At 43.9% G+C, this 17,868-nt stretch overlaps 3 protein-coding genes across 3 annotated transcripts; 1 reads left to right on the top strand and 2 right to left on the bottom strand.

The window, feature by feature from the left end:
* Nucleotides 1–543: 543 nt before the first annotated feature.
* Nucleotides 544–4,889, bottom strand: Muc91C (Mucin 91C). The gene is made up of 3 exons (XM_017248398.3): nt 4,798–4,889; nt 3,604–3,657; nt 544–3,363 (listed from the first exon to the last, which is right to left on the bottom strand). The coding sequence occupies exons 2-3, from the start codon at nt 3,610–3,612 to the stop codon at nt 787–789; spliced, it is 2,586 nt and encodes an 861-aa protein (XP_017103887.2). The 5' UTR covers nt 3,613–3,657; nt 4,798–4,889; the 3' UTR covers nt 544–786.
* A 1,237-nt stretch (nt 4,890–6,126) lies between these two features.
* LOC108129466 (uncharacterized) lies at nt 6,127–6,571 on the bottom strand. The gene is made up of 2 exons (XM_017247443.2): nt 6,521–6,571; nt 6,127–6,417 (listed from the first exon to the last, which is right to left on the bottom strand). Exons 1-2 carry the CDS (start codon nt 6,528–6,530, stop codon nt 6,143–6,145), a joined length of 285 nt encoding a protein of 94 aa, XP_017102932.1. The 5' UTR covers nt 6,531–6,571; the 3' UTR covers nt 6,127–6,142.
* A 1,311-nt stretch (nt 6,572–7,882) lies between these two features.
* Nucleotides 7,883–8,336, top strand: LOC108129451 (uncharacterized). The gene is made up of 2 exons (XM_017247430.3): nt 7,883–7,900; nt 7,961–8,336. The coding sequence occupies exons 1-2, from the start codon at nt 7,891–7,893 to the stop codon at nt 8,233–8,235; spliced, it is 285 nt and encodes a 94-aa protein (XP_017102919.2). The 5' UTR covers nt 7,883–7,890; the 3' UTR covers nt 8,236–8,336.
* Nucleotides 8,337–17,868: the final 9,532 nt, after the last annotated feature.

Below are 17,868 nucleotides of genomic sequence, written 5' to 3'. Positions count from 1 at the left end.
TTCACACATGTGGTAACTATGCGACATTTACTTATATTATTTAGTCGAAAGTCGAGCTGTTAAATTGCCAAAGTCAGAGTTGGTTACTTAGTTAGTTTCATCCAACAATCTGCCATCTCAAGTAGTCTCAATTAGCATACTAATGAAGCTAGCTTGAAGATACTTTTGCTTTGCAGTTGATGCAATTAAGTTGTAATCTCAATTAGATTGAAATCGCCAAATGAGCACCCCCCATCATGAGTTCATAACTTGTGCCCTCTAATTGTGGACCATGTTTCTACTGCATGTTGGATGTTGTAGCAGGCTGCTACTGATGCTACTGCTGTTGTGGCAGCTGTGGTATATCCGGTATTTTCGAAAAATTTGCATTGTTTGCCGATTTGAACCTTCAACTGTCATTGGGTGTTTTGCGGCATTCTTCGCTGGTTAATTAGCCGAGCGGAAGAATTTCACGAATTCTGTCTTCAATGTCTTGAATGTCTCGAATGTGTCGCGGATGTGAAGGGAACCGATCGCCCAGAACTGATGGTGGCCACAGCTCGCTTATGATCTTCATCAAGTTGTTTATTTTTCTTTCAACAAAACGCTTTTGAAATTTTTACATCTAAGGGTACAGTGAATTACGTCTAGAGGTTCCATGGGAGAGAAAACGAATGGGCGTCTCGTGGGGAATAATTTACAGTTGCGGAATGGATGAGTCGATGGTGGAAATGGAATGGATGGGTGGCTGAGTATTCTCGTAGGCACGTGGCTGATACCACTGCGGGGCAGTGGCTCCTATTCCGTTCACTTCTTGCGGTAGGTATAGCCGCCGTCGGCACTGTAGCCCTGCTGGATGGTCTCGGGCACCTGGCTGGGGGCATTGTACGCATACCCGGAATCCTGGGCAGGAGCACTCGGATATGGGCCGGAACTGGATGATCCGCCAGCGGGGGGAGCACTGTAACTGGACGAGGGACCGCTGGGGAAGTTCAGGCCGGAAGAGAAACCCCCGCCAGAGCTACTCGAAGAAGCTGAACTGAATGAAGAGGAGGCGGATCCCGAAGCCGGTGCTCCGTACGACGAAGATGGTGGAGACGGGGGTGCCGAGTAGGAGTTGGATGGCGCAGATGGATAGGGTCCTCCGGAGTTCGAGCTGGGACTCGGTGCTGAGTAAGATGATGAGGGAGCCGAGGGATAGGGTCCTCCAGAGTTGGAGCTAGGACTCGGTGCCGAATAGGATGATGATGGAGCTGATGGGTAAGGTCCTCCGCTGTTCGAACTGGGACTGGGAGCCGAGTAGGACGATGAAGGAGCTGATGGGTAATGACCTCCACTGTTTGCACCAGAGCTGGGTGCCGAGTATGAAGACGAAGGAGCCGATGGATAAGGACCTCCACTATTTGCGCCAGAGCTGGGTGCCGAGTATGAAGAAGAAGGAGCCGATGGATAAGGACCTCCACTATTTGCTCCAGAGCTGGGTGCCGAGTAAGACGATGAAGGAGCTGATGGGTAAGGACCTCCACTGCTTGCGCCAGAGCTGGGTGCCGAGTATGAAGACGAAGGAGACGATGGATAAGGACCTCCACTATTTGCTCCAGAGCTAGGTGCCGAGTATGAGGAAGAAGGAGCCGCAGGGTATGGTCCACCACTATTAGAACCCGATCCTGGGGCCGAGTAGGAAGAAGATGGTGCCGAGAAGGAGGACGAAGCAGCTGGATAAGATCCTCCACTGTTAGCAGAGGCACTAGGAGCTGAGAACGAAGATGAAGGAGCTGCCGGGTAGGGACCTCCTGAATTCGAGCCTGAGCTTGGAGCGGCATAAGATGAAGATGGAGCCGACGGGTAGGATCCTCCGATATTAGCACTGGGGCTTGGAGCCGAGTAAGAGCTGGAAGGAGCAGAGGAGAATGATGGTCCACTAGAGCCCTTGCTTGGGGCACCGTACAGGGAGGATGGAGCGGTGGAGAAGCTGCTGGCTCCGCCACTGGCCGGAGCGCCATAGCTGGATGATGGCGGAGAAATTGGCTGGAAGGACGATGACGACGAAGCGGCAGGAGCTCCATAGGAGGATGATGGTGGTGCAGCGGGGGCATCATAGGAGGAAGACGGTCCAGAGGAGTAGCCACTGGTGCCCAGGCTTTGGGTCTTCGATGGGGCTCCGTAGTTGGTGGAAGGGGCTGAAGGCAATGGAACGAAACTGCTTACACTGGGGACTCCGTAGCTGGAGGAGGGCTTCGATGGCCGCTGGGCAGGGGGCAGATAGTTGCTTAATGGGGCCTGTGGGGGTGCTCCATAAGATGAGGATGGAGGAGCAGGGGCACCATAGGAGGGTGATGGTGGGGCGGGTGCTCCATAGGACTTGGATGGTGCAGGAGGCGCTCCGTATGATTGAGATGGTGCGGCAGGTGCTCCATATGATTGGGATGGCTGGGCAGGAGGAGCTCCATAAGACTTAGATGGAGCAGCAGGTGCTCCGTACGATGAGGATGGTGCCGAAGGAGCAGAAGGTGCTCCATAGGATGAAGAAGGTGCCGGCGGTGCTCCATAAGATTTGGAAGGCGGGGCTGGTGCTCCATAGGATGAGGATGGCGGGGCAGCAGGAGGTCCATACGACTTGGAAGGTACAGAAGGTGCTCCATAAGACGAAGATGGTGGGGCGGGTGCTCCATAAGACTTCGAAGGCGCGGCAGGTGCTCCATAAGACGAGGATGGTGCCGAGGCTCCAAAAGAAGAGGATCCTAACGAGGGAGCTCCGTAAGACGAGGAGGGGGGAGCTGGGGCGCCGTAAGAAGAAGAGGGAGGCGCCGGCTTGGGAGCTCCGTAGCTGGATGAAGGTGCCGACTTGGGAGGTCCGTATTTGTTTGATGGTGGGGCGGGAGCTCCATAGCTCTGCGACGGAGGCGAAGACTTCGGGGGTCCGTAACTGGAGGAGGGAGGCGCTCCATAGCTCTGCGAGGGTGGTGCCGGACGTGGCGCTCCATAGCTGCTAGAAGGACGGCGATGAGGCTGCTTCTTGGGAGGAGGCGGTCCATACGATTCCCTTGGGCGGCTTGGCGGCGGTCCGTAGTTGGAGGATGGGCGCGAAGCCGGTGGTCCGTAAGAGCTGGAGGGTCGTGGGGCAGGCGCCGGGTAAGGACCGCCCGACGAGGCACTCAACGAGGGAGCGGAGTAGCTGCTGGCAGGACCGGAGTTGAAAGAGGGCGCCGGACCGGAGGCGGGTGGCAGATAGGAGCTGGCAGGCGGGGCTCCATATTTGGAGGAAGGCCTCTGAGGCGTGGAGGGAGGCAGGTAAGCGTTGTTCAGGGGCGCCTCGCGCTTCGCCGCTCCGACATCGCGGACCAGAGAAACGGCGACAAAGGCCACCGCGATAAGACCGAAAAGCTGCAGCGAAAAAAACGAGGAAATCGGTAAATTAGTTTTTTGTGGCACAGTGATCGTGGAGTTAATGAAACATTTTACTCTAGTTATACAGAGAAAGAAAATAAAGATCATAAAATAAACCTTTTAATGTCGATTATTTTACTTTATATTAAAAAAAGATGGCGCTCTTACCAATCAATAATTTTTTTCAATTTTAATTATATAATAAAAAAAAAAACCCAATTTCAGTGTATGACTTACCACTCGCATAGCTACTGCTTCTCCTGGGGATGAGCTCGATGCAAATTAACAAAGCTGCAAAGAGGGGCATGAAAGAAAATCAGTTGAAAGTGGATTACTTGCAAAAAAAAAGCTAAACACAGTTATAGATAGATTACGTTTGCGTTGCGTAAGTTTTTTCCCCTCACCCAGACCGACGCAGACCGACCAACGGGCCTTAATCGCTCGTCAATCTCGGCCTGGTCCGGCGGCCAATGCCAAGAACTGGCCAGCAGCCGGAGCGTATCGGCCGGCATTGAGGCACAAGTACTTATAAAAAGTGAGGCGCTTAATTGGGCTTTTTTTTTTTGGAAACCGCGCCACTAAGGGCACAAAAGCCGCACTCGCGATGGGAAATCCCATCGTTTAGAGAAACTTTTCCCTTTCTTTCGGGAAATTGAATAAAAGCGGACAAAAAATCCGGGGGCGTGATCGGCTCTGGGCCAAAAGTCAGTCAGAGGGATTTTATGACATTGCAAAATGGCAAAAGCCAAGAAGTCAGCCACGACAGAGCCATTAGCTTAAGCCCATTCCCCACACTCCAATCCTTTGGCCATCCATCCATGCCCTACTGTTTGCATGTGCATTGAGTGACACATATTTTCCTCTCCAGCTACTGCTGCCAATTACTGTCTCCCCGTTTTGGTTTTGGCCACACTTGGATTCGTCTTGACTTGTCCCGTTGCGATTTCTTGGCTGGCTGGCTGGCTGGATGGCTTGGTTGGCTGTTTAGGTGTTTTATAGCCTCGGCGTGCTATTGTTTGGCTTGTGCCGCTTGTTTAGTCGTTTCTGCAAAACTTTAATTATTTTTCAAAGCCCACCTAAGCGACTGCTGCTCTGACCCGCTGAATATGTGGCAATCCTAATTGGCCACGCTGTTTATGTAAGAATGTTGAAGCGGTGACAAGACCATAAAACTTATAGTCCTAACTGAGTTTGGTTCACATATTCACTAATTTTATGATAAAATAATTCTTTAATAGAATTTCAAAAGGATATCCTTTGAAAAAACTTTGAACTTAAAACTTCCTTATATTTGTAGAAGATCTTAAGAACATAATCCACAAAACTGTAATGATCTTAGAATTTCCTCACCAACGTTAACTTTTAAAAACACTTAGTTTCAAATATTTATATCCAATATTGCTGACTGTTATCCTTTATCCAAACACTAACCGTTTCTTGTGGGCACCAGTTGCTTCTGTGATATATCGGGGGTGGCGCTCTAACAGACGATGCTTTGCCGATGGACAAATGCGAACTACACTTGCCCTGATGCGCAGCATGCACTTTTATACAAAATCATAACCAAGCAAAGCCACAAAAAACCAACAAAAATCTACAAAATCAAAACACACAAAAAATAACAATAACACTGCGGACAGACGAAAATCCAAAGCTCCAAAGCCAAAAACACAATGAGCAGAAGACGCTGCCGGAGTTTTCGTTTTTTTATGTAACTTCTCACCCAATGCACTCACTCTCCGCCGCCAGCAACCGCAGCACCGAGGCGGCAACAACAAGTGCCTGCGACGCATGCGCGACGTCGCTGCCAAAGCTGCGCATCTGCCACACAAAAAAAAAAATCCAATAAAAAATAGCAAAACACAAAAGCAAACCAGAGACCACAACAAAGCCAAAGAGTTTGCACAGCTTTTAATGGGTTTGCTTTTTTGTTTTTGCACTCATAAATCTACATCGATCTGGATCCAAGTTCAGTGGCAACACATAGTATCATTTATGCGAAATGGGTGTTACCGGTTTATATTATCGAAATAACAATAAATGTTTATGTTTACTTTAGTAAATTACTAATGCAAAGCTTTAAACACAAAGGTTCAAAGGGAAAACATCATATTAGTCTGGATTGGCTTCAGGGCGAATGAGTAATATGATGAGATTATTATTATTATTTTTTTTTAATTTATAAGCCTAAAAAGAAATAAATAATAATGTTTAAAAAAATACTAGGCGCTACATGAACCTACACTGCGTATGAATAATGTCACAAGTACCCTCAAGAACCTACACTGCGTATGAGTAATGTCACAAGTCATCCAAGAACCTACTATGCGTATGATTGATATTAGGCATACGACATACAATCAAAATTTAGTGGAATACTTAAACTATTGTATAAATATGTAAAAATAAAGTTTTACAAATAAAATTAAACTAAAAACTACAAAAGTAACAAAAACAAATAATAGAAACATAAAATTTTATATATATTTCCCATATAATAGATAAAGTTTCGTAAACTTTTCGGATCGGAATGAAATCCAAAAATTCAGAAACGTTATTGTTGGTTTAGAAAATATTTAAAATAAATAAATGTTGAGAAATTATGAAAATAAAATCTACAAATGGCTGAAAATACGAAGAAATCGTAAAGAAATAGAGATGCTGTCGAAGAAGCAACAAAGTCCATATTAGTTTAAGGCCCCAATTACAACCTCAAAAGAAATCACAACAATCATGTTATAGCAATTGTAACTTTGTCGCGATGGATCATTTATTTTTAGTAAACAGTTGGTGGCATCTCCGGCTTCTTCCAGATATAGCTGGCCCAGGGGATGCACTCCTTGAGAAGGTGCATGTAGGCCAGGCCGGAGGGGCAGTCGACCTCCTTGGCGGGGGTGCCCAGGGTCTCGCAGAGCCAGTACTTGGCGGCATCAAAGTGATGGGTAAAGGTCTGACCCACCTCTGACTCATCCTTGCAGGCCGAACGACCGGCATCGCCGCTCACAGCTGCCACCAAAAAGGCAGCCACAAAAATGGCACACACAGCAACCACTGGTGGACAAGAACAAAAGCCCCAAACATGAACAATAAGTAATCGATGGGAAAATAAGTTTGGAAATAAAGCAGGCCCCCACCCACCTACCCACCTACCTACCAGACTTCATTTTCTTCTCGGTAAGAAAGTTTCTCGCTAGAAGGAACAAACTGAGCGCCTTCAGTTTCTGGAATGGCACTTTTATACTTTCGCAAGGGAGTAGTCACCCCTCAAAACAAAAAGTGAAGACTTCTTGTGAAAAAAAAGAATAATAATAAAAGTATTGACATTTTGACACACGCGCACATCCGTTGATTATTATCTGGGGAGAGAAGTAACTTCGCGATAGATAGGGAGGTCTGCCAAAAAAAAAGATACTTTTTGTTCTCGAGTTGGGAAATGAAAACATCATAAAATATTAGTGCATCCTGATAAGAACACGCTGCAAATTTAATGTTTCTTAACAATCAATTAATTGACAATAAAAGACACGCCCCTTAATGGAACTTACGAGGGGCCTTTGATTAACATAATCTTGATAATCTTAATCATAAAGTCGACTCACAAGGTGTTGAGGCACTAAAACTCACACTCTATTAATCCCCATAATCTTTGATTGACTTGGCGAATCCACAATCGGATATTTCCATAATTCATAAAACAAATGCCGAAATCTAAATCCGTTTAAAGTTTGCAACATTAAAGTCTATCGGCTCATTCATTAATTAATTGCAGACCATCGCTTTTTGCCTTTGTTGTGGTTTATTATTTCAGTTTTTGTTTTGTCATTTTGCAAAGTATTTTGCATTTATGGTAACTGTTTGTTTCTTTGTTGCTTTGTTTGGCCGGCTATGGCAGTGCCTCCGGGCGATTTAAGCCTCAGTCCGGTCACTTGACCAACATAAATAGCATCACGAAATGTGCAGAGTCTTCAGAAAAAGAGGGAGAAATAATAAATGAAAACTAAGAAATACAAAAACCGTTTAGCAGCAAAGCAACAGCCCTGAAAATCGCTTACAAAATACTTTAAAGTGTAATTACTGTTTCCGCGTTGATGGAATGACTTGGACTCGGAGGGACTTGGATGGGGCAGATGCCAATCACTGAAGGGAGACGCAACTCCCAGCGGGTGACGATTTTGGCCAAGAGGAGGCAAGGGACAAGATGACACAGCAAGTGTTAAGCTGTCTGATTATTTCAAAGTTGGCCAAGATGCGGCCCAGACGCGGTGCAGCGGCTAATTATCGATTAAGCCGACACGCTCGGTCTCTGGGCCAAATCCAATTAATGCAGCCGGGTGAAAAGCGTTGACTCGTTATGATTGCCCAAACACCACGACCGGCTCCAAAAATAAATCGAATTTCATTTCAACTAAGTGATTTTTCATGTGCAACATGCTGTGGTAACAAGTGTCGCATGGAGAGAGCGATAAGGAAAAATTGGCACTATAAAAATGCCAATTGGCGGTTTTTGATTGCAACATTCCCATCATGTACAAGGGTGAGCTAGCATCTTTCCCCGAAAACTTAATCAAACAATGAACAAATAATTTTCGCTTAGGCACTCTCCTCTGCTGCCTGCTCCTGGGCCTGATCCTGGCTATGGCCAGCGCCTACAACGGCCAGGACATCTACGCCGAGCCCAACTGCGCCATTGTTGACGATCACGCCCGCAAGTTCCGCGACATTTCCGATCCCACCCACTACTGGGTTTGCCCTGAGGGACAGGAGAAGGCCGACTACATCCAGTGCCCGGACAACCACGCTTTCATGGAGCCTCAGCAGGCTTGTGTCGTCTGGGAGGAATGGAAGTGGATCGAACCATACACCAAATAAACAGCGAAAAAAACACGACTCGTGAGCAGCATAAAGTCTAAGCCATTCTGTTTCTTTTTGCTGGCAACTTTTTGATTGGATTCGATTGGATTTCAGGCCCAAACGGGTGGGGTTGGTCAGTCAGTGGTGGTGCAAATAAATTAATTATATGTCCCAACTCTGGCTAATACACTCAACTTGTTTCAGAAATATTGCATTTCTTAGCATTTCCCTGATTATCGTTCAATTTTCAACAAATGTATTTCCGCTATCGGACTCAGGTTTCCAGGTATTTGCTCAAATCTTAAACCAAGATGTGTCTGCTCTTCCACATAGCTGCGTTTTGTGGTGTATTATCGACCAAAATTTCGACTGTAATTAGGGAGGTTTGTTTATAGGTATGTGTGTCTGCCTTGGACCTGAACTTGAGCCCTCAACCTGCGGCTGAACTCGAGCCCCGGGCTCGATGAAGCAGAACTTTTAATTAACCAAGGCAGACACACACATCTGCTAACGGTTCCCAGGGGCCCCCGGGTCCCAACTCATATATTTCATTCATCAGGGATGGACAAGGGGAGAGGGGCCGCAGAAGGGGCTACTCAGTTGTGGCCCGGAATATGAGATACGTCTGATAAACGATAATTAGGCAGTGCGTGTCTGTTGCGCTTGTAATGTTATCTAACACCTTCGATTGGCAATCAAAGCCGTTACCGCTGCCGATGCCTCTGTCCCAGTTGCCTCAGTTGCCGCAGATGCCTCGGCTGCTACTACAATCAATCAACTGGTATTGTTGGGGGGCTCTGGGTCTCTGTGATCAACAATCATTCAACGGGCAAAAAAAAAAAAACCTCCAACCAAAATATGACAAAAAAAATTATCCAACTCAGACTCGCACTCCAGTGCTCCAATTTAGTGGGCTTAACAAAATATGTTTGTAGACATTGTAAATTGGGATCGCACATATATTTACCTTTTTTTTGGTAATTTTTTGTCGAAGGTAAAAGTCATAAATATCAAAGCGTGGCGAAGCCGGGGAGAAACACAAGCGCTCGCATTAAAAGTGAAAAGTACTTCAATAAATTTAGTTAGAAATCATTGCGGCAGCCTCAAGTGCTCGTGGGCTCTTGTTGTGGATGCCCCGCGGCACCTGAAGTGCCCCATCGATGATGGCATCACATAATGAATTTCGGTATGGGTTCGTTCGGACGGATACTCCACACTCCACGCTCATTCAGGTGAAGAAAGTCACGGCGGCCTTGACAAGGCGAAGAAGCTCTATTATCTGCATGCAGATAAGACCCACTAGAGCCCTCCACGACTAATGGCAATGACAATGGTAATGGTAGCAGTAATGGTAATGGTAATGGGTTAGGGTATAGCCATAGCCATGCCATGCCAACTGGATACATGAAAACAAAGCACTTGCATTACTTACTTCATTTGCCAATACAAGACAATACAATAGGACACAATGCGGCGTGGGTTTATCAGATGTTGATGCCTCATTTCTGGGTTAAGATGCGGCAGCCAGATGCTGCCGAAGTTGTGTCGCACTTGGCCGGCAATTATAATAATTATTCCCATAATGTGTATCTGCGAGTAGTTCCATGCATTAATGCACAGTTGTGCAAATAAGACGAGCACTTATCAAGCCAAACTCTGGCATTGAACCAATTCCAAAGAGTAAATAAATGCAAAAAAATTCCAAAACGATTTGATGACAGTACCTTTTGAGAATATTTTGATCACGTTTGAGCCATTAAGGGCTCGGTTGATTTTATGGTTTTATTTTAAAGGTTATGCTTTATTAAAATTTTGATATTATTTTGCTAATCAACCATGTCTGTAATATTTCGCTAAAATTTGACTTTTTGCCTTGAAAGATTTATTCATAAAATATTGGAAAACCGACACGCAACCTAGTTTGTTGCGACGTTTTAATGGCCATTTAGAATTAACTTTTTGACCTTAACTAATTGCAGCTGTCGAATATTTTGTTTATCCAGCCATTTTCCATTCTCCAAAGTAATTATCTTTCACACTCTATCTCAATCCTGGCCAGACACTGGCACTTCGATTGATGGCTTCAGTGATTTGAATGATAAGAGAACATATGTACTCGCTGTGTGGATACATAAATATACGAGTATATGGCTCTGGCCATATATCTAATACTACACGGGCTGTCAGGTCAGGTGAGTGACAAATTGACATGTCGCAAAAATGATGAATTTACCGCAGGCTGATGGGCGGACAGATACAGATAACGCTACAGCTACAGCTACAGATACAGAAACAGGCACAGTTGCAGATACAGATACTGAAACTCAGCCAAAGAAGCTACATTTGACATGACCTTTCATCAAGCTGACAAATAAATTCAAAGCGACATGGCGGTTGCCAGAACCGCCTTCAAGCGATCTAAAAAATTGCGTTTGAGTGGCCGGAGAGTTGGGTTTTTGGCATACATAGGTCAAAGTTCGCACTCAAAGCGGGATTTCGGTTCAAGTCCATTGCTGACGTCATTGCTAAGCTGAACATATACTGCATACCCATACCCATATCAGGAATAATAAGCCGGAGCAGAAATTGAAGCTGCTTCTCACCAGGTGTTGTGGAAACTGGAGCGCTGTCCTCTGATATGGCCATTAATTTTTCAGAAAGTCTGCTCCTGGTCCTTAAACGCCATTTATATGCATTAAAACTTTGTTCTCCGAAGTGCCACACACTAAAATGTCGCTGCTCGTTGCCAATGATTGTAGGCGGATCTGAATGATTGAGGTGTGTCATCTGCAGGTTCTTAATTGAATTAGGGCTTATTCAACTACCCATACTGCCCCATCAGACGAACAACGAACACGTTCAATTTTTCAGGAGAAAGGCATCACAAAGCCTTTTGTTTGCCTTAAAAATAATTAGAACATTGTTTGCCTTTCCATTTCCATCTGGCTACACTCCAAAAATAGTTCTGTCCCGGATTGGAAAACTTTTAATGATGGAACTTACGGTAATTTCAAAGTTTTTAGTTTTAATTAAAGGCCCAAAGTAACTTGGTTAATAACTTTGGTTAAGTGTAACTTTTTATATCCGGCTCATGTTTTATTCATCCTTGGAAATTTTAATTGAAAAAGGGTCAGGTCACTGTCGCTTTGTCTATTTATTTAATTTATTTAGCGGAATTATAATGTGGTAATTACAAATCAGATATGTAAATAATTGATTAAATTATTGTTTTTCAAGGGACTGATGTTATTTTGTATCTTGTTACAGAACATAATAATAATCTACTAGTATATTAGTATATAGTATTTTAGTGCTTTATTAAAATATACTTTAGTTAAGAACTTTTGCCATTAAATTTAAACAATTAAATTCTTCAAGTGCATGACCTAAGCCAACCCAAGCATTTTGCTCGAAAATAAACCCACATCCTATGCAAATTGATGCATTTTTATTGACTCGGAAGGATGAGATGGGCCGGAAATGCAAGACCAAGATTTGCCTAAGGGAGGACTTTCGTATTAAACCCCTCAAAGTGAAAGCTTTCACCACAACAGCTCCCCTTGAGATTCCAGCGGAGCTGAACAGCTGACGAACAGCTGGAAGCCCCATGTCTCTCGGTGAGCACTGGAATCACTTCCATTTCCAGGGGAAAGCTCCAACTGTTCATTTCTGGCCAGGAAGCAAAGGAAAGCGCTCGGCTCCGCCTACCTAGAATCCTAGAATGTGTGTGTGGGTGGCCTGCATTGGTATTGGTCACAAGGCCACACCCACGCGGCCATGTTTGAATGAAATAACAGTAAACGCAAAGCAAAGTCAATTTTAATCGGGAATGGGGCCCAAATACAAAGAATTGGCGGAATGAAATGGCAACTCGAAACGAACCAGGAACCATTAGGAAATGGAACGCAACACAGTAATATGAATTTAGGTTACAGGCCAAACAGAAAATAAAGGCGAGTGAGAGAGAGAGAAATGGCGCTACATGGAGGGGGTGGAGGAGGAGTAGAAATTAACTGCAAGTGTTTGTATTGTTGTTGTTGCGCATTTTGTAAGTTAGTTAAGGTCATCGAAATGTCAAAAGTTGCATTCCCGTTTTGACAGCAGCGACAACAATAACAACAGCAACAGCAACACGCACACACGACATTTGTCCCGTTGACATTGCGATTTCTTTTAGGCTATTAATTAGCTTTGCAGACTCGCCCTCCAAAGCCACACGAGCGTGTATATTTTTGAACCTTTATTGATCGGCTGGGTGCTTAAGTTTAGCCTCACTTTTATTTTTGGTAATCCTCTAAGCCATTTCCCTCCCACTCTTATCCACACTCCCTCTCTCTCTCGCTCTCGACCCCTACAGCCGCCCTTTGATGTCGGCCATTGTTAGTTCTTTCAGTTTTTCGATTCAACACTTTCGGCAGCCATTTTGATGGAGCTGCTCCTTTGAAATTCCACCACTCGTGACACTCACACACACATACGAACACACATACTTTTGTTGTTGCTCTTTGCGCCCGTTTCTCCTTCTCGTCCTTTTTGCGGGAACCAAGGATGTCAGGCGCCCAAAGCTGCGCAAAGCGTTGTCTTAATTTTAATTTTATTGATATTATTCAGTTTGCGCAGATTCCATTAGTTTTGATTGCCAACCACATTTTGCGAATTCTCTGCAATTTGCCTCTAATCATTGGCATTTTCTCTCGCATTATTGACATTTGGCATAAAACCCAATTTATTATATACATAAGCTTTTTGTTGCCATATTTGTTTAGTATAATTAAATTCTTTAGAACAGTGTAGCGTGACGAACGTTAGCCAACTAATAAACATTCCGTGTTACCTTTGAAAAAACTAAAGGAATTCATAACAAGAAAGGAAAGCTAACTTCGGGCGGAGCCGAAGTTTATATACCCTTGCAGTTAAAACCGGATATATATCGCAAACATCGGATATAGTTGGCCGATCCTTATGGGAATAGGAATATATAATCCAATTTATTACAATACAAAATCTAAAAAAAGTCCCAAACTTCTATCTTCAAAAATACGAAAGTTGATATTTCTACCAAATACCATTTCCGATCGTTCAGTTATATGGCAGCTATGGGATATAGTCGGCCGATCCTAATGAAATTTGGTAGGTTGGATCAACTGACCAAGAATTAAATCTGTACTAAGTTCCAGCTTTCTATCTTCAAAAACACGAAAGTTGGGTCATTTCCGATCGTTCAGTTATATGGCAGCTATAGGATATAGTCGGCCGATCCTTATGAAATTTGGCATGACGTAATGTTTTGCCAAAAATAGCTCACATGTCAAATTTGAACTCTCTAACTCTAAAAACACCAAAGTTATACCATTTCCGATCAATCAGTTATATGGCAGCTATAGGATATAGTCGGCCGATCCGGGCCGTTCCGACTTATATACTGCGTGCAAAGGAAAGAAGGGTGTGTGCAAAGTTTCAAGACGATAGCTTTAAAACTGAGAGACTAGTTCGCGTAGAAACAGACAGACGGACAGACAGACGGACAGACGGACAGACGGACAGACGGACATGCTCATATCAACTCAGGAGGTGATCCTGATCAAGAATATATATACTTTATAGGGTCGGAGATGTCTCCTTCACTGCGTTGCACACTTTTGACCAAAATTATAATACCCTCTGCAAGGGTATAAAAAGATGAAGCCCCAACATCTATACCCTTTAGGACTATTTTGGCAGGGCACAGGCTCATGCTGGAGTTTTCTAGGGAGTCCCCTTCAAAATTGTGAAAATATATAGTGCCCGAAGGCTTTTCCAATATTTATCCGACTCTTTAGATGCTTTCGATTCTTCAATGCCCAAATTCGCATAAAAATCTTTTTTTTTAGAAGGTTTTTTTTAGTGTTTTGTCGAATTTTCTGGGGGAATCCAAAGATTCTTAAACGGAATACCTTAGAATACCTTTGTGCATCAATTGTTCATCATCTTAGAATATAATTTTCGGCCAATTTTTAAATTAGTAAAATTTTGCGTTGAAAATTCTTTAAAAATCGAACATTCTGATTCAGAATATCTTTCATAAATCATAAGTTCCTACAAATGTATCCAAATATTTAAACTCACAGAGTTTCTTAAAGTCAGACAATTACGATAACCTTGTTAAATTAACTGGTAATTCAAAACTGAATTATGGAAAGGGATATCCGTGCACGTTTGCTGATTAAATTGAGTTTGGCCCGGGAAAATTACAGACTTCAGCCTCAACTCTTTCTTCGGAACATCAACGCTAACGAGGCATCGGCTCATATTACCCGGCCCGGTGCTGCGTGGGTGGGTCCTTGGTCCTTGGTCCTGTCACACGCACTGACAGCTGACTTTCCAACTGCGATACAAAGGACGCAATCAATTGCAACTTTAAGTACTCACAATAAGTGTTGCCAAGGGCTTTTGCAATCAATGCAAATGGAACGGATTGAGGGTATATGTTTGCAGATGCATATATTTTCCGTATATTTTCCCAGGTCATGTCGTTTCGGGGCTTTATGCTTTATGAATAGCAAATGAAGGTTGCAATTCGTTTGGATATCGTTAAAAATGATGGAAAATCAAAGTATACGTGCATGAGGCATCGGATTTTATTCCAAAGAGAGAATAAAGAATCTGAAAAATATATTCCGAATAAGCCTTCCGAATTTTAAGTCTATGATTTCATGGATGGTAGTAAATCAAAAGAATTATTATTAATGACTTGTCTTGAACTGAAATTTTACGTATATAGCTGGCCTGTGTACTTAATTTATTACATTAAATATGAATGAAAGAGCATGTATTCATTTATCAGTGTTTGTGTATTAAACATTAATAGTTTAACCCGAAGTAAAAGGTCCTATCTTCTTGTCTAAGAAATCCAACCATCTCTGGAAGTTAGAGTTTTATTTTCACCTTTCCAACTTTGTAAAAATCAAGTGTGCTGCACTCTAAAAAGTCTGTTGCACCTCTCCCCTGGGACGGTGAAAGTTTATAGCAATTTTGAGTACCTATCACATGTTGTTTACCTCAGGCAGCCACTCGCTGTGTCGCATCATCACGGAAATGAACTTTGTCGCAGCGGGCATCCCCCCGTGGATGTGACTGGAGATTCCGTGGATGTGACTGCCGTCAAATGTTGCGCCCTGGGGAGGCTTCTGTGCCCCAGCACGAGGCCAAATCCAGACACACTGGCAGTGGCAATGGAACTGGCAGTTGAGAAGCAACCACAGCTAAATTGCTGGCTGGCTGGATGGCTGACTGGCTGGCTGGCAGGTATCCTGCTGTCTATCTGGCTGTCAATATCACACAAAAAGGATCAGCGGCACTATGAAGCCATCAAGCTGACAGTGGAAATATTTTAAGGAAAATATAATTTAAACCAACTTTGACAGGGATGGACAGGGCAGGTAGGCGAAAAGGGGTTTTTAGTTGCCTGGCAGGACTTGGCCGTAGATTGGATTGTTAGCCGGTCCTGACAGGTTTCCTAGATATATCCTGCGGTCGGAGCAATCCAATTAGGCCAGTCCAATATTTGCGAGTATGTGTGGGTGGAACAGCAGCAGGATTTAAACCATTTAGTATTAGTTCTGGTTAAAAATAAACCGTTCTCCACTGAGAGAATACTATTTGAAGTCTTTTATGAAAAATTTATGCCTCAAATAACTTTGAACTTAAAACTTTTACGGAATAATAATCTTCAAATAAGAATCCATGCACACGTGATACTATATCCTTTTTCAGTGCATCCTTGCCGTGGGCCAATTCGTGAAAGATATTCAAAAATACACACACGTTCCGAATTTGCAGGCATGCTAACGGTATAAAAATCGATAGAATGTAACGAGCCAGTGGGCGGGTGTGGGTGTGCTCATGGGAGTGGGTGTGGGTGGGTTACACAGTTCACCTTGGCCAGACCCAGACCCAAAGGCGCAGCGTGATATTTTACAAGTGTTGTTTTTGTTTCTCTGTATTTTCTTTGGTGATGGAAGAGCTGGTGGTGGTGGAAGTGATGGTGCTGGTGGTTGCAGTGGTGGCGGTTGGTGGTGTCTTTTTTACGGCTCGCTTACATCCAAGCAGATGCCAGACTAACCCGTCATCTAATTGCCAAAAGGCGTACCCATCATGCCCCGGAATGAGTTCACTTGTAACGGCATGACCGAATCCTTAATTGAAAGTAAACATTAAGGTACACAATTAAATATGCTGCAGTCTGGCTTATTATTTTTTTCTGCCCTGTTTGTTTACAGCTTTGAAGTTTATTTTATCCTCGTTATTTTTGTATTGCCCCAAAGGCCCTCGAGAGCATCTTTTGAGAGTGGGAGAAGGCGCAGGACTCCCGGGCAGACCTTTAGTCACCTTTCGGTGTCGAATTCCAATTGTTTGCCGTGGCTGGCTAAGAATTAATTAATCGCTTAGCTGGCTCCATTTCGCAAAATGACAAATGATGGAGCATCTCCTGGGTCAAACAATTAGCTCTAAATTAAAATTGAATTAGTCCCAACTGCGGCGCAAATCGACAGAGAATAAAGCCTTATCTCTACAGTACAGATCGCCGAAACAAATAGAGCAGCTATTATGGCATTATTTATTACTACACCTTTTTCTGTAGTTCAAGTTCCTGGAGTCGTACTGTATTTTTATATATAGGGCCACCATTACTGGGTATATTTTTTTGTTTTTGGCTTGAACGCCCTGACTGTGCTAAAAACGAGGCTTTTTTGTTTGGTCTTTTGTGGGGGCGCCCGACGAGGTGGTTTTCTTTCTTTTCTTGGAGTCCGCAGGCTTGCGTGCCTTGTAGACATTTTTCTCGGCCCGCTGCTGGTTGGGCTAACGCGGTGCGTACGTACCAGGTAACCTTGTTTCCAACCACTCTCGGGCCTAGTGGGTGGGCCACGGGGCACAGTACGTTGGCCCGACTCAGCCACGCGGCAAATGGTTGTGCTATATAATTTGGCCCCAGCACATAGTGTTGTTATATTTAAGCCGCCGCACAAACATCCGCAGCAGGCACACCCACCCATTGCCACTCCCACGCCTCCGGCACACAGGCAAACGAGGCACACCTTGATTTACCTTTGAGAAGAAGCCTGGCCCTCCTGCCATCTGCCTCCTGCCACTTTGCTGGCTTATTTTCCAATTTTCTGGGCTCAATATCGATTGCTGCATTAAAAGTTTCCTACTTCACCCTCAAAAGTGTGTAAGAAGCGGCTCACTGAACTGCCAAAAAAGAGTAGCCTACCTCAAGGCGGTTCCCAGGCTCAAAATCTTGTAAAGTTTAATTGAACACATTTTGTGGAATAAAACTGCACCTCCATTTACACACTTCTATGCTTTTATGCTTTCTCTTAAAAAGTCTACAAATCTTAAGAATCGCATCCTATTAAAGCTGCAAAAATCAGCTGCAAAAATTTGCACTTTTAATGACTTTTACGTGGCTGGATTTAGCAACTTTGTGATTTCTGATTCGGGGAGAGTCACTCAAAGTTTGTGAAATAACAAACTTTAAATGCAAAGCAAAAAGTTTGAATCGAAACTAAACTCAGAAGGAAGGGGAGGAGAGTACTGGTAATCATTTCCATGGACTATAGTTCGATAATCGATCAATAAAACTGTCATAACCTTGACACGACTTTCAGTTCA

Source organism: Drosophila bipectinata, chromosome 3R (genome assembly GCF_030179905.1).
Source record: "Drosophila bipectinata strain 14024-0381.07 chromosome 3R, DbipHiC1v2, whole genome shotgun sequence".
Taxonomy (NCBI): domain Eukaryota; kingdom Metazoa; phylum Arthropoda; class Insecta; order Diptera; family Drosophilidae; genus Drosophila; species Drosophila bipectinata.
The sequence above is the reverse complement of the archived record's forward strand: the minus strand, read 5'-3'. Positions and strand labels throughout refer to the sequence as shown.